The 15,496-nt window shown below is 48.7% G+C and overlaps 1 protein-coding gene across 1 annotated transcript in view; it reads left to right on the forward strand.

Moving 5' to 3' along the window:
• The first annotated feature begins 6,113 nt into the window (after positions 1-6,113).
• Positions 6,114-15,496, forward strand: part of phf5a (PHD finger protein 5A) — a 62,569-nt gene continuing 53,186 nt past the window's right edge. The window contains exons 1-2 of the mRNA XM_038783534.1: positions 6,114-6,135; positions 12,620-12,643. Coding sequence (XP_038639462.1) covers positions 6,114-6,135; positions 12,620-12,643 — 46 coding nt within the window. The remainder of the gene's footprint in view (positions 6,136-12,619; positions 12,644-15,496) is intronic.

Genomic DNA, 15,496 nt, shown 5'->3' on the forward strand with positions numbered 1-15,496 from the left:
CTCCCCTCTTCCCCCCCCGCACACTGTCTCCCGTCTCTCCCCCCCCCCCCGCACACTGTCTCCCGTCTCCCCCGCACAGTCTCCCGTCTCCTCCTCCCCCGCACACTGTCTCCCGTCTCCCCCTCCCCCGCACACTGTCTCCCGTCTCCCCCCACCCCCCCCGCACACTGTCTCCCCTCTCTCCCCCCCCCCCCACCCCGCACACTGTCTCCCCCCTCCCCCCCGGCGCACTGTCGTCCCCCCTCTCCCCCCCCCCCCCCCCCCCGGCACACTGTCTCCCGCATGGTTCCTTCCTCGGGACACCGGCGCAGGTTCACGGAGGTTCTCCACCTTCCCCACCCCTCTCTGCACCAGGTGCCCGTAGATCAGGAGCATGGGGCTGAAGTGCAAACAAAATCTCAACAAAATATTTTTCAGGAAACTAAAGGGAATTCAGCCTATAACATGTAACATAGGCATGGTCCATTGACTGCCAAGGCAGCAAAAATGCAGGCTTCTTGGGAGTTGTGAACCGGTGCGATCGGTGATTGTACGGCACTGCTGCATGCAGCATCCTCTACCCCAGGTCCGCAAGATTGAGGGGGAGGACTCCTCCTCTTCCGCCAGATGGCAACAAGGCGTGTCCAGGCAACAGACAAGGATAAGGAGGTGAAGGGTGTGCAGCAGCAGCCCGCACAGGAAATCCCTCCGTGCAGTGTGAAAAAGCACACGGGGGTTATTTCTGAGGCAGCTAGCATTGTAGGGCACCAGCCCCCGAGGGAGGTATTGGGGTTTGAGGGGTTTGCTCATACGGGAGACCACACACATCTGCGCAGCCTCCAGACCGCGTCCGAGCACAACCGTTTTGAGGTCTCGGGTGGCATTGCCTGCGAGCCGGATGTCCACCGCCGCGTATTGTGCTCACTCATGAGGTGTCGCCCAGCCAACCCCTCCGCCACCAAGCAGGTCCCCAATCCTGGTCACCCCGGCAACCACAGCTCGCTCCTCCGCCAGCCACTCAAAATGGTATTGGCGGAGGTGCAGATTCCTGCGTGGCGGCTCCCTGACAACAGCTACCACTCCTGACGGAGCTGGGGCACGAGGTGACCATGTTCCAGATTTTGAGCAGGTCCTGGTAAAAGACGGGCAGCACCAACAGAAGGTAACAAAGATCCTGCAGATCTAAGAACAGGAGCTGCACGTCATAATTCAGGCCGTGCACCTGGTGGAAGAAATGCGTCGCCAGGGCACGCCATTGTGGATGGGCTCAATGTAAAGATATCACTGCAGGATCTGAAGACAGAAGGTCGCCATCAGGGTGCGAAGGCACACCATTGCCTGACCACCTTCCCTAAGTGGTTGACTCCGAACTTTAGCAGTGACCCAGTGCGGTGTCTTATCCCAGGAAAAACTCTACAAGACTCGACAAGCATTCTCTGGAGCTTTGTGAAAGTCAGGTGGAGGGGTCAAAGTGACCAGCCGGTACCCCAACATGCAGGTTATCAGCTGGTTTGTGACGAGAACCCAACTCCTGTAAGATAGCACCCAGAGTAGTCCTGTCCAGCGTCTCAAGCAAGCGGTGACCTTTGCCTCCAGCTCTTGCCAGTTAGCCAGCCAGGATTCCTCAGCCAATCAAAGATGGACTCCCAAGTAGAGGATGCTGGTCCTGCTCCAGAGGAAAGGCCTGCGCTCCTCTGGGTTCATCTGCCACGGACCAACCAGGAGTTCAGAGCACTTGGCCCAGTTGATCCTGGCAGAGGATGCGTCGGAGTTCACAGCCTGGCACTTTCGCAGGGTCGATGGACATGAGGAGATCGTCATCAGTGTAAGCTGAGAGGACCACCCCAGTTCCTGACCCATGCAGAACCAATCCTGAGAATCTCCTCTGCTTGTAAAGCTCTGACACACTCCTCTCGCAAAGTGAAGAGGTGCTGACAGGGACCCGTTAACCTTAATCAGACTCTGGCAGTGTACAGAAGTCGGATTCGGGCATCGCAATGCATCCCAAACCAGAATGTGCGCTGAGACCCGAATAAATATTCGTGATCCACCCTGTCAAACGCCTTCTTCAGATTTCCGCCCCCCGTTGACCTCCTCACTGCTCCTGACAAGGCACGCACATGAGTCTTGTCCACGTCCCACCTTAGCCACATGGAATGAAAGCCTCCCGCTTCCTTCTCCAGCCGGCCCAGAAGCGACTATACAAACCCGGGAACTGCTCGGCCTCCAGCCAGTACGCAGGCCGCGACTGAGCATCAGACCTGGCGAGCCCCGCCCACATCAGACTGTGGTCCGAGCACAGCACTTGCTGCACAGAGGCCGTTGGGGCAAGTATGCTAATGAAATAAAGGTATGTCAATTTCAGGATGCTCCGACCCCAGGCCTCAAAGGTGAAGATGCTGGAGTCAGGTTGGAGAGTATGCCGGATGTCCACCAAGTCGAAGACCCAACGAGATTCCTTAACTTGACCACTGCACGATGGTCGCACTTGGTACTGAGGTGGTCCCTTGTCCTGACGGTACAATTAAAGCATGTCCCTGTTGTCATTGATATTGAGGCTGGCTATGGTGACCTCCTTGTCAGCAGTAAGGTGCCACCTTAACCATCATCTTTTTAGTGCTTTGAGGAAGCAGAGGAACGCATGCTCCTCCGCTCTCTCTGGGGACCGGCGAGGAAAGATTAAAGCCAACACTCCTCTTTAGCACAGGCACGGGAAGACTTAATGAGCAGCGCCACGTTCGACCGCAGTTCACATGTCGAAAGTCACGGAGTAGGGCTGCACGGAGGTGCAGTGGTCAGCACTACTGCCTCACGGTGCTGAGGACCCGGTTTCGATCCTGGCCCCAGCTCAGTGTCCGTGTGGAGTTTGCACATTCTCCTCATGTCTGCGTGAGTTTCACCCCCACAACCCAAAGACGTGCAGGGTAGCTGGATTGGACACGCTAAGTAGCCCCTTAATTGGGAAAGAAACCTAATTGGGTACTCCAAATTTATTTTTTCACGGAGTTCCACTGGGGACGACTCGGTGTCAGGCACGTGGGAGTCGTCTGCCCCGCGACAGATGGACTCCAAATCATCTCCCATGCCTCCCACCAAACAGACATCCTCTGTCCGGGCAGTCGCTGTCTGGGACCGAGTCACCTCCACATTGTGTGGAGGGCCACCAACCAGCCCTGGAACTGCCTCGGTGCCACCCCCAGATCATCGACAGATGGCTCCTTTCGGGATATCGAGCCAGAGGGAGGCGGCAGCTCAGACCCCGGCTCCTCCTGCGACGCCGGGTAACCAGATCGATTTAGGAACAATTCCGGAATGGAGATTGGGGCAACCGGCAATGGAGGCTGGGTGGAGAGAGGGCACCCTCCCCGCCACCACCGCCCAGTGACTGGGATCAGGAATTTGCCACAGCCCTCTGACGTCATGAAAACGAATGCCTTCGAGGTGAAAAATTGCACTATGAAACAAGCCCTCAAAGGGTCCTGCTCGTTTGAAGGGGAAGAAATCTGTAGATAAAACCTGTGTCTCCTTTTTCAGTTTTTTTGGAGGGAGGAGGTGATGTTGAGGGGTTGGGGCGCCACTCTGTGCATCGGTTGCAGGGGAGGGGGTAGTAGGTAATGCTTTTTTTCCCCCCTCCCCCCTCAGGAGTGGAGATCTAGTCATGGCTGCTTACCGGGTGTGGTCTATGCCCAGGAAACCACCCTTGTATCGCGCCTCCCCCCTGATGTTTGAGGTCTTCAGCCCAGGAGGGGCTTGGCAAACTCGGTCTACCAGAACTGCACCCCCACCCTGGGACAAGCGCACCTGATGGAATAAGAAAAGGGCTTTGTCCTCGCTGAAAGGCAATTGTTGATGGGTGGGAAGACCGGGCAGGGCCCTCAGTCCAGCAAATAAGCAGTGCAGAGGGCTCCGCTCCCACCCTGGTTTCAAGTTGTCCTCTTCTCCTTCTCTCCTCACTTCTCCCTCCTTTCTCTAATCATAAAGTTGGGTCAGCAGGATCCAAGCACTGGGAAGAAACAGTTAGCAAACAGTTGAGCAGCAACAGAGAGAGAGGGAGAAACAGTCATTCTCCACACCAGCAACAACTCGACAACTCTGAAGTCTGCACTGTGTGCCTGCTTTGGATTGGCCATGCCAGATTGCGTTTAGTGCAGATTAGGTGAGATTATGGGGATAGGGTGGGGTAGTGGGCCGAGCTAGGATGCTCTTTCAGAGCGTCGGTGTAGACGCAATGGGCAGAAGGGCCTCCTGCATTGTTGTGTCGCTCAGTCATTGAGCATATTTCTAAATGTTAAAGACATCAAGGGATATGGAAACAGTCTGAGAAAATGGGTGGCGCGGTAGCACAGTGGGGGCAGCACGGTAGCACAATGGTTAGCACAGTTGCTTCACGGCTCCAGGGTCCCAGGATCGATTCCCGACTTGGGTCACTGTCTGTGCGGAGTCTGCATGTTCTCCCCGTATCTGTGTGGGTTTCCTCCGGTTTCCTCCCACAGTCCAAAGATGAGCAGGTTAGGTGGATTAGCCATGCTAAATTGCACTTAGTGTCCAAAAAGGTTAGATTGGGTTACCAGGATACGGTGGAGGTGTGGGTTTAGACAGGGTTCTCTTTCCAAGTGCCTGTGCAGACTCGATGGGCCGATTGATCAAAGACCTCCTGCACTGTAAATTCAATGATTCTATAAATGATCACATTGTAAAGGATTTGGAGAAATCAGATATCTTTTTGAGGTTGGGACAGTGGTTAGCACTACTGTCTCCCTGTGCAAGGGAACTCTAGTTCAATTCCAGCCTTGGGTGACTGGTTTCCTCCCATAGCCCAAAGATGTGCAGGTCAGGTAGAGTTATGAGGGAGGTGGACCGAGGTAGGGTGCTCTTTCAGAGGGTCAGTGCGAACACGATGGGCTTGAATAGCTTCTTTCTGCACTGTCCGAATTCTGCAGTTAAAGCTTTTTATATGAACACGTCAACAGTCCAACAAAGGGTGGTGCAGTGCTGGGCCTAGTTCTGGGGAATGAAGCTAGACAGGGGAGCAAGCCTATGGGCCAAGTGCTGGGAAGTGGGATTAGTGTAGAGTTGGAGTAGTTTATTGACCGTGCAGGCTTGGCAGGGCCGAAGGGCCTCTTCTGCACTGCATGATTCATGGTGGAGCAAGCTAGAGGGCCTATTCCTATGAACACAAAATTGGCTATGGGACAGGAAGCAGTGAGTGGTGGGGAATGATGGACGTCACACTTGTACAGAGTTTACAGTGGTGTCCTCCAGGGGTCACTATTAGAACAGCTGCTTTTTTTAGATGCGTATCAATGGCCTGAACTTGGGTATAGAGGGCATCATTTCAAAGTTGCAGATGACACAAAAGCTTGGGAATGTTGTAAACAATGAGGGCGACAGTAAAAGATTTCAATAGGATGTGGATCGGCTGATAAAATGGGCAGACACAGGACCGATGAAATTTAACACTTTGAAGGAATGGTGAGAAATTAAATCGTCCAATTTTTAAAAAGGGTGCAGGAACAAATATATCTGGGGTGCCGGTACACTAATCTTTGGTGTTCGGACAAAATTCATACGGTTAAAGCTTGTGGGAGCCTTGACTTAATTAATTAAGGCAGAAAGTACAGAAGCAGCGAAGTAATGTCTGACTTTTAAACTCCGCTGGAGCACCAGGACTTTATATGGAGAGGCTGGAGTTTTCTTTAGAACGGAGAGGATTAAGAGGCGAATTAATGGAGGTCTCCAAAATCGTGAACTATTTTGGTAGTAAATAAGGAGTAACTATTTCCGGTAGCAGAGGGATTGATAACGCGAGAACACAAGAAATAGATGAAAAGAACTCGGGCCAACCTGGAGGAGGAGGAGCTAATTGAATAACTACGAGTTGGCACGGATTTGATGGGCCAAAGGGCCTCCTGCTGCATCGTCTTCGCTGCCTTTGCGTTTTTCTTGGGCTCCAAAGAACCTTGCTCGGGTGTTTGTGGGATAGGTGGAGAGAGCAGTGGCATTGATGGATTATCCCAATGCGCCAGTTAGAGCAGTATTCAAAACCATACGGAGAGGAGAAAATGCAACAGACTTGTTTGATTTGAGGACACAAAAGAAAATCCAGGAAGCAAGCGAATGTACAATGTTTGACAATGCTGATTGTCAAAATGGAAGGTCCATTTTATTTTTTTGCTGTCACCTTCAGTGTTTTATTGGGTGGTTTGAGACAATTGGTATGGGAATTGAGATTGTTGCTCCCTCATTTTCTAATTCTGAGATGTCTCAGGTTTTTGACTTTAGCTATAGCAGGGGTGGGCAAACTTTTCCGTGCAAGGGCCACATTCAGAAATTCACAATTTTAAAGGGCCGCATAGTATATTAATGAATAGTCCCGGTTGTAACCAATTAGCGTGCGGCATATACCTCAGCGCTTCCCCCGGCGGCATCCTGCCTTTAGCCCTCTTTGTCTCTACTTTTCAAAAATGGCGCTTCACCCGGTTATGATTCTGGGCGCCTCATATAGAACAGTACAGCACAGAACAGGCCCTTCGGCCCTCGATGTTGTGCCGAGCAATGATCACCTACTCAAGTCAACGTATCCACCCTATACCAGTAACCCAACAGCCCCCCCCCCCCCCAATTAACCTTATTTTAAAAATAAAAAAATTTTTTTTTTTTTTTATGACTTGATCTTGGTGGGTCGCATAAAACCTTTGGCGGGCCGCATGCGGCCCGCGGGCCATAGTTTGCCCACCCCTGCTTTAGGGGAACCTTGGGTGGTGTTCCCATGCGTCTGCTGCCTTTGTTCTTCTCGCTGGTAGAGGTTGTGGGTTTGGAAGGTGCTGTCTAAGGAGCCTTGGTGAGTTACTGCAGTGCATGGTGTGGATGGTAGAGCGGCATGGTGGCACAGTGATTAGCACTGTTGCTTCACAGTACCAGGGACCTGGGTTTGATTCCCAGCTTGGGTCACTGTCTGGGTGGAGTCTGCACGTTCGTCCCGTGTCTGCGTTGGTTTCCTCCTACAAGTCCCAAAGACATGCTGTTAGGTGAATTGGGCATTCTGTATTCTCCCTCCGTGTACCTGATCAGGTGCCGGAATGTGGGGACTAGGGAATTTTCACAGTAACTTCATTGCAGTGTTAATGTTAATGTTCCCCACGGTCGGCTATTGCAGAAAATACGGAGGCTGGGGATTGAGGGTGATTTAGAGATGTGGATCAGAAATTGGCTAGTTGAAAGAAGACAGAGAGTGGTAGTTGATGGGAAATGTTCAGAATGGAGTTCAGTTACGAGTGGCGTACCACAAGGATCTGTTCTGGGGCCGTTGCTGTTTGTCATTTTTATAAATGACCTAGAGGAGGGCGCAGAAGGATGGGTGAGTAAATTTGCAGACGACACTAAAGTCGGTGGAGTTGTAGACAGTGCGGAAGGATGTTGCAGGTTACAGAGGGACATAGATAAGCTGCAGAGCTGGGCTGAGAGGTGGCAAATGGAGTTTAATGTGGAGAAGTGTGAGGTGATTCACTTTGGAAAGAATAACAGGAATGCGGAATATTTGGCTAATGGTAAAATTCTTGGTAGTGTGGATGAGCAGAGGGATCTCGGTGTCCATGTACATAGATCCCTGAAAGTTGCCACCCAGGTTGATAGGGTTGTGAAGAAGGCCTATGGTGTGTTGGCCTTTATTGGTAGAGGGATTGAGTTCCGGAGCCATGAGGTCATGATGCAGCTGTACCAAACTCTGGTACGGCCGCATTTGGAGTATTGCGTACAGTTCTGGTCGCCTCATTATAGGAAGGACGTGGAAGCTTTGGAACGGGTGCAGAGGAGATTTACCAGGATGTTGCCTGGTATGGAGGGAAAATCTTATGAGGAAAGGCTGATGGACTTGAGGTTGTTTTCGTTAGAGAGAAGAAGGTTAAGAGGTGACTTAATAGAGGCATACAAAATGATCAGAGGGTTAGATAGGGTGGACAGCGAGAGCCTTCTCCCGCGGATGGAGGTGGCTAGCACGAGGGGACATAGCCTTAAATTGAGGGGTAATAGATATAGGACAGAGGTCAGAGGTGGGTTTTTTACGCAAAGAGTGGTGAGGCCGTGGAATGCCCTACCTGCAACAGTAGTGAACTCGCCAACATTGAGGGCATTTAAAATTTATTGGATAAGCATATGGATGATAAGGGCATAGTGTAGGTTAGATGGCCTTTAGTTTTTTTTTTCCATGTCGGTGCAACATCGAGGGCCGAAGGGCCTGTACTGCGCTGTATCGTTCTATGTTCTATGTAATGTAAAGCTACTTGTGACACCAATAAAGATTATTATTATTATACCCATGGCTGCCAATGTGAATGTTGCTTGCCGCTGGTTGCATGGTCTAGCTTTTGCTGGATGCAGTGCTTACAGCGGTTTCTTCATATCTCATGGAATGAATCAAATTCGTTGAAGACTGGTGTCTGTGACTCTCATGACCCCGGCAGGAGGCTGAGATGGACTGCTGGCATAAGATGGTTGCAAATGCTTCAGCTATGTCTTTTGTGCTGGGTTCCACCATTATTCAGGGTGCAGAGGCCCAATGACCCCCGGGGGCCTGGTCAGTTTAATTAACCACCACCATTTATGACGAGGCTTTTATCTGATTTATTGGTTGTAGGATTGCTTATCTCGGGCATTCTTGGTAGTGCTGCTGACATGCTGTCCTGCACTCGGTGAAGCAGGGCTAGTCTCCTGGTTTGATGGTAATGGCAGAGTGAGGGATATCCGTGAGACCCTCGACTAACGTAATGTTGTGCTGTAAATGGCTTGTGCCGTCACTTGAAGCACTCCGTGCTGAGAACATTATGAAGCGAGTTTTCAGATCTCTGACCCTCCCACCCCACTGAAAACAATAGTGACTGCAATTTGCTGAACTGTTGCCTGGTTTATCATCACTACCCTCCTGGCTTATAAAAAAATGGCTCTTGTGGCCTGGCAGCGATGTGGTTATAGCTGATTAATCATGCAAATAATTAGAAAGAATATGGGCCAGTCTGAGACTGGAAGACTGGAGCGATGCACCCTTGGAAACTCTGTACTCGGATTCCTAACGTTCTAACTCTGGGTGGCCAATTCCACTCAGATGTGTCTGGTGGAAGCAGCACTTTTGATGTGAGCCATAACTTGGCTTCATATAAATGCCAGTCTTACTTGGCAAATCGCTGAGAATAATATGTCCTTGCCACTCCTGATTTTCCATCACCTTTGCTGCAGCATATTTTAATTGGATTGCAGGGGAATATGGAGGAGCTTATCACTGGCATTCCAGCCAGCTAAATTTACATCACCGATCTCACCACTGCACAAAAATCTAGGCCAGTGTTCCCATTAATTTGCAGAGGTGTCAATCGCTGATGCGAATAGATCTCGGCCTTCTGATTTGAGATTTTCTGCACCAGTACTATGCTAGGAACTGCAACGGAAATACGACTGGGGCCAACCAGTGAACAAGAAATAATAGTGGAGCTAGGCCACAGGCTTCTTGGCATTTGAGTGAAAGTGACTGCATTGTGGACATCTGTTCATTTTGACAGTATCAAAATGGAGCTATTATTTTTGGAAGGCTATTGGGTAATAGCATTGACTCTACATTCACCCTGCAGTGCTTGAGTATCAAAGTCCATTCCTTGGCCAAGATGTTTTCAAGGAAACTTCAGTCTTGCTGCAAAGAAATTCAAATGGAAATTAGATAAATACTTAATAGAACTGTACAGCACAGTACAGGCCCTTCGGCCCACGATGTTGTGCCAAACTAGTCTGAAACTAAGATCAAATCAACCTACTCCCAATCATTCTGGTCCACTCCATGTGCCTATCCAATAACCGCTTGAAAGTTTCTAACGTGTCCGACTCCACTACCATCGCTGGGAGTGTGTTCCACGCCCCGACCACTCTGAGAATTAGAACATAGAACATAGAACAGTACAGCACAGAACAGGCCCTTCGGCCCTCAATGTTGTGCCGAGCAATGATCACCCTACTTAAACCCACGTAACCCGTATACCCGTAACCCAACAATCCCCCCATTAACCTTACACTACGGGCAATTTAGCATGGCCAATCCACCTAACCCGCACATCTTTGGACTGTGGGAGGAAACCGGAGCACCCGGAGGAAACCCACGCACACACGGGGAGGACGTGCAGACTCCACACAGACAGTGACCCAGCCGGGAATCGAACCTGGGACCACTGGAGCTGTGAAGCATTGATGCTAACCACCATGCTACCGTGAGGCCCTAATTGAAGGGAAAAATCCTCATATATGGGAAGGAGCCAGGGTAAGCCAACACAGGGATGATGGGCTGAATAGCCTCCTCACTGCTGTGTCATTCCGTGCTTAGTTGAGTCATTGCTGGCATCGCAATTTTCTTGGGATGCGATGTTCTTTGATTTTGTTCTTGTGGGTTTGTTCGCACTCTCTCTCTATTTGTACGGAGAATTTTGCAGAAAGCCATAGACAGCTAAAACCACAGCTGCCAACTTTGAGCAGGGGGCATGTCCGATGTGAGGCAGAGGAATTAAAAAGACCCGGGAATTCTAAGGCTGGAGGAACAGTCTATTGCTTCTCTGCAGAAATTTCTTCTAATTAGAAGAGTTGGCCAACTGCGGGTCACTGGCTCTTTACGGTTCTAATGAGTGTTTCCCAAACTTCAGTGGAGGACAAAGTGCTGATTAAAGCACAAGACACATCTTCTCATTCAAGATCCCTGATCTGGCATCGAGAGGGGCAAGATCATGGAGAAATTTAAGTAGTGGAAACGGTCCTATCTGCAAATTCTGAGCCCATCATAATTTGAGAGAGATATTTCAAATTACTCATCAATCTCCTCCATTCAAATGAAATCAGCCTCAATTTTACGGTCTTTGTATTTTTTTATCAGACACCAACCTAGTGAATCTGCACTTCTCATGACTCATTGAGTGTGTACTGAATACAGTGCTATCATCTAATAAAGCTGTGCCTTACCACTGGTATACAACCTACTGGAACAAGTTGGCTAAAACAAACTGGGTTTGTCTGTAGGGAGCCGAGTGTATAAGCTGCTTTGTCTATATTCTAACTGCAATCTGTAGACAACTATTCTGGTTTTTTTAATGTATTTTATTACAAACAAGTATCAAAACAGGTTACAACAAATGGGAGTAGGTTGATTTGATCTTGGTTTCAGACTAGTTGGGCACAACATTGTGGGCCGAAGGGCCTGTACTGTGCTGTACAGTTCTATGTTCTGAATAAAAAAGCCGGGAAACCTACTTCCCAGCAAGCAACTATACAGTCTGTACAAAATCCGTCGCCCCCGGCAATGAACAGCTCCTCAAACACAGTCACAACTGTATGGTTATGTTGACGAGGTGATGAGCTGCAGACCTATTGAGGCAAATGGATAGTCAACATAGCTTTGTCGGGGAGATCATGTCTTACAAATTTGATTAAGTTTTTTGAGGCGTTGACTGGGTGTGTAGTTGATGGTAGTGGTCTACATGGACATCAATAAGACTTTTGACAAGGTCCTGCATGGGAGACTGGTCAAGAAGGTAAGAGCCCTTGAGATCCAGGATACTTTGGCAAATTGAATCCAAAATTGGCTTGGTGGCAGTAGGCAGAGGGCGATAGTCAAATGTTGTTTTTGTGATGGGCAGCCTGTGTCCAATGATGTACTGCAGGGATCGGTGCTGGGTCCCTTGCTGTTTGTCATCTACATTAATGATCTAGATATGAAAGCAGAAAGTATGATCAGTTTGCAGATGACATAAAATTAGTAGTGTGTTAAATAGGGAGGAGGAAAGTCTTAGAATACAGGACGATGTAGACAGGCAGGTCAGATGGGCAGAACAATGGCAAATGGAATTTAACTGTGAAAAGCATTTTGGGAGCATGAACAAGGCAAGGGAATATACAATGAATGGTAGGACGCTCGGATGCACAGAGAACCAGAGGGCCCTTGGGGTCCATGTCCATAGAATCCTGAAGGCAGCAGGATAATGAAGGCATTTGGGATACTTGCCTTTATTAGCCGAGGCACAGAATGTCAGAGCAGGGAGGGTTTGATGGAGCTGTATACGGCGCTGGTTAGGCCACAGCTTTAGGGTGCTGTGTGCAGTTCTGGTCACCACATGATAGGAAGGATGTGATTGCACTGGAGAGGGTGCAGAGGAGATTCTCCTGGATGTTACCTGGGCTGGAGCTTTTCAGCTATGAATAGGCTGGGGTTGTTTTCTCTGGAGCAGAGAAGGATGAAGGAGGAAAACCTGGTTGAGGTGTATAAAATGATGCAAGACATCGAGTACATAGGATGGAACATTTTCCCCTTTAGTAGAGGGATCAATAACCGGGGGCATAGATTTACGGTTAGGAGCAGGAGATTTGAGGAAAATCTTTTTCATCCAGAGAGTGGTGGGAACCTGGTATTCGCTGCCTGAAAGGGTGGTCGAGGTGGGAACCCTCAACATTTTAAGTATTTAGACGAGTGTGTACCCCCCCCTGGCTGAACTTGTGCCCTTTAGAAAATGTCTCTGATGTCTGATGCTAACGTCAATTCTCTCTTGTCCGAAAAGAATACAGTCAAATTGCAAAGTGTCAATCCTAATCTGACTTCAGTTCTTTTTTTTTCTTTGTTTTGCAGCTATTGGGCGGCTGTGTGAGAAATGTAAGTACTTTTCTGTTTTGTTTATTTTTGTAACCATCTCTTTTTTGCAGTCTGTTACTTCTCTGCAAAATGTCTCCTAATTAGAAGAGTTGGCCAACTGCGGGTCACTGGATCTTTACTGTTCTAATGAGTGTTTCTCAAACTGCAGTGGAGGACAAAGTGCTGATTAAAGCACAAGGCACCGCTTCTCGTTCAAGGTCCCTGATCTGTCATAAACTGAGTGGAAAGTTTATGACAGCAATCGGCGGCCCAACTCTTGAGCTGTAACAGTTCGTCTGCTTTGAAATGTGAGATTTTACTACACCGTAAAGGGAAGTAAAAGAAACTGCCTAATGAAGTCTCATTATTGGTCCTTATCTCTATATAAAAATATGTACTGTGCTCACTTTGAATGTAGCAAAAGTCTGTGGGGTGTGGGAAGATTTCCAACATATCCAGAGGGAAGGAAATGTGCTGATGTGTTGCTTTTTAATGAATGGCTCGAATTTTACAATCGAAGAAACACTTAGACACTCTCAAATACATAGTGTATTTAATTATCTCTCAAACTCCCCCTTGTCACACGAGTTCCAGCTTTCAAAAATAAATGACAAGAAAGCCTTTGAACATTGTGACAGTTCTTGGTGTCCCCATCGTTTCAGTCTCCAAGCTGCACCATCCTTTGTCTTTGCTGCCTTGTTTTTTTTTTTTCTAAACCGCATGTCCATAACCCTGTCATCTCTCGCCAGCTGTCGCCTTGTGTTTCGTTCTTTGCGATCCTGTCATTGACTTGGGGTTCTTGTGTTTAAGGCCACTGCATTGCCCAATTCTCCTAACTGTAAGCCAACCACTTCGTAGAATCATAGATCCCTACAGTGTAGAAGGCGGCCATTTGACCCATCAGGTCTGCACCGACCCTCCCAAAGAGCACCCTTCCTAGGCCCCATCCCCGCAACTTTGTAAACCCACCTAACCTTTGGACACTAAAGGGCAATTTAGCATGGCCAATCCACAAAGACACAGGGTGGCATGGTGACACAGTGGTTAGCACTACTGCCTCATAGCGCCAGGGAACCGGCCTTGGGTGACTGTGTGGAGTTTGCATGTTCTACTCCATGTCTGTGTGGGTTTCCTCCCACCGTCCAAAATGTGTAGGTTAGGTGGATTGACCATGCTAAATTGCCCTTATAATATAATATTATATTATAATCTTTATTGTCACAAGTAGGCTTACATTAACACTGCAATGAAGCTACTGTGAAAATCCCCTAGTCGCCACACTCCGGCGCCTGTTCGGGTACATAGATGGAGAATTCAGAATGTCCAATTCGCCTAACAGCACGTCTTTTGGGTTTTGTGGGGAGAAACCAGATCACCGGGAGGAAACCCTTGGTGTCTAAAGATGTGTAGGTAGGTAGATTGGCCGTGCTAAAATTGCCCCTTAGTGTCATTAAAGGTTAGTTGTGGTTATTGGATTACGAGGATAGGGCGGGGACATGGGCCAAGGGAGGATCAGTGCAAACTGATAGGCCAAATGGCCTCCTTCTGCACTGTAGAGATTCTATGATTGTAACCTGAAAATTACACGTAGACAATCACCCGAGGTCGGAATTGAGCCATCCTGATTTTTGAGCAAAAGACTACTTGTAATAATTTGATTCTCTGCTCCTGTCCCCCTATATGCTTACATCCTTCTCCACCAAATATAGTGGAAGAGAGTTGGTAGAAAGGAAGATGGAGGTGGCAAAGCCAAAATAATTGTAAAGTGTGGAAGCAGCAGAGAAACAATTCCAGGAAGTCATGCTACAGTTAGAACATAGAACATCAGTGCCGAAAGAGGCTATTCGGCCCATCGAGTCTGCACCCACCCACAAGAGATTGATTACTGTGACTCCCTCCATAATACAGCCTGTTAGTTGTGATTCTTTTCCTACATATGAACTTGTGAAGGCCACTCAGCCCCTCAAGCCTGCTCTGTCATTCAATAAGGTCGTGGCTGATCTAATTGTATCCTCAATTGCATGTTCAAGTCCCCTTTTGCTGTTCCAATCTAATTGACACAAGCCTAACCCCTCCTCAACTTTTCCTCATAAGACCCCTGCCCATTCCTGGTGTTAGTCTTGTAAACCTTCTTTGAACTCAGCCACTTCTTGCATGTCGCGAGCTGAAAGTTTTTCAGTGCTCTATGTACTAGCTTCTTGGGTTATAAATTCTAATTAATCCATAGCTTTAGTGCACATACCCTATTTTACACCAAGCTTTGCTCACCTTTATGCTCACCACCCATTGACTCTTCCATATGTTGACATCAAACTTCTCATCCTTGGTTACCAATTTACTAGCTCACAGTGGTCAGCACTGCTGCCTCACCGCGTCAGGGATCCGGGTTTGATTCCGGCCTTAGGTAACTTGTCTGTGTGGAGTTTGCACTTTCTCCACCTGTCTGCATGGGTTTCTTCCGGGTGCTCCGGTTTCCTCCCACAGACCAAAGATGTGCCGGTTAGCTGGATGAGCCATGCTAAATTGTACTTTAGTGTAGGTTAGGGGACGGGGTGGGGTGGCTGGGAGAGTGGACCTGGGTAGAGCGCTTTTTCGGAGGGTGGCTCGATGGCTGAATGGCGGCCTCTTGCACTGTAGGGATTCTATGGTTCTCCTATTGCTCTGTTGTAACTGACTTTGTATCCTCCTTTTGAGATAGACGTAAGTAATCCTCCTCCATCCTCCTCCTCTAACCAAAAAAAAAGCTCTGTCCGTTGGATTGCTAAACTAACAAGTTTTTTATTTTTTTATTTTTCAGTAGTTGGGAAGTTAGTTCAGTGGGAATGGAGGCTAGGGCAGTTGAATGTTCCTCCTGCAGAATGTGGGAGGAAAGGG

This window comes from Scyliorhinus canicula, chromosome 23 (assembly GCF_902713615.1).
Source record: "Scyliorhinus canicula chromosome 23, sScyCan1.1, whole genome shotgun sequence".
Lineage (NCBI taxonomy): Eukaryota > Metazoa > Chordata > Chondrichthyes > Carcharhiniformes > Scyliorhinidae > Scyliorhinus > Scyliorhinus canicula.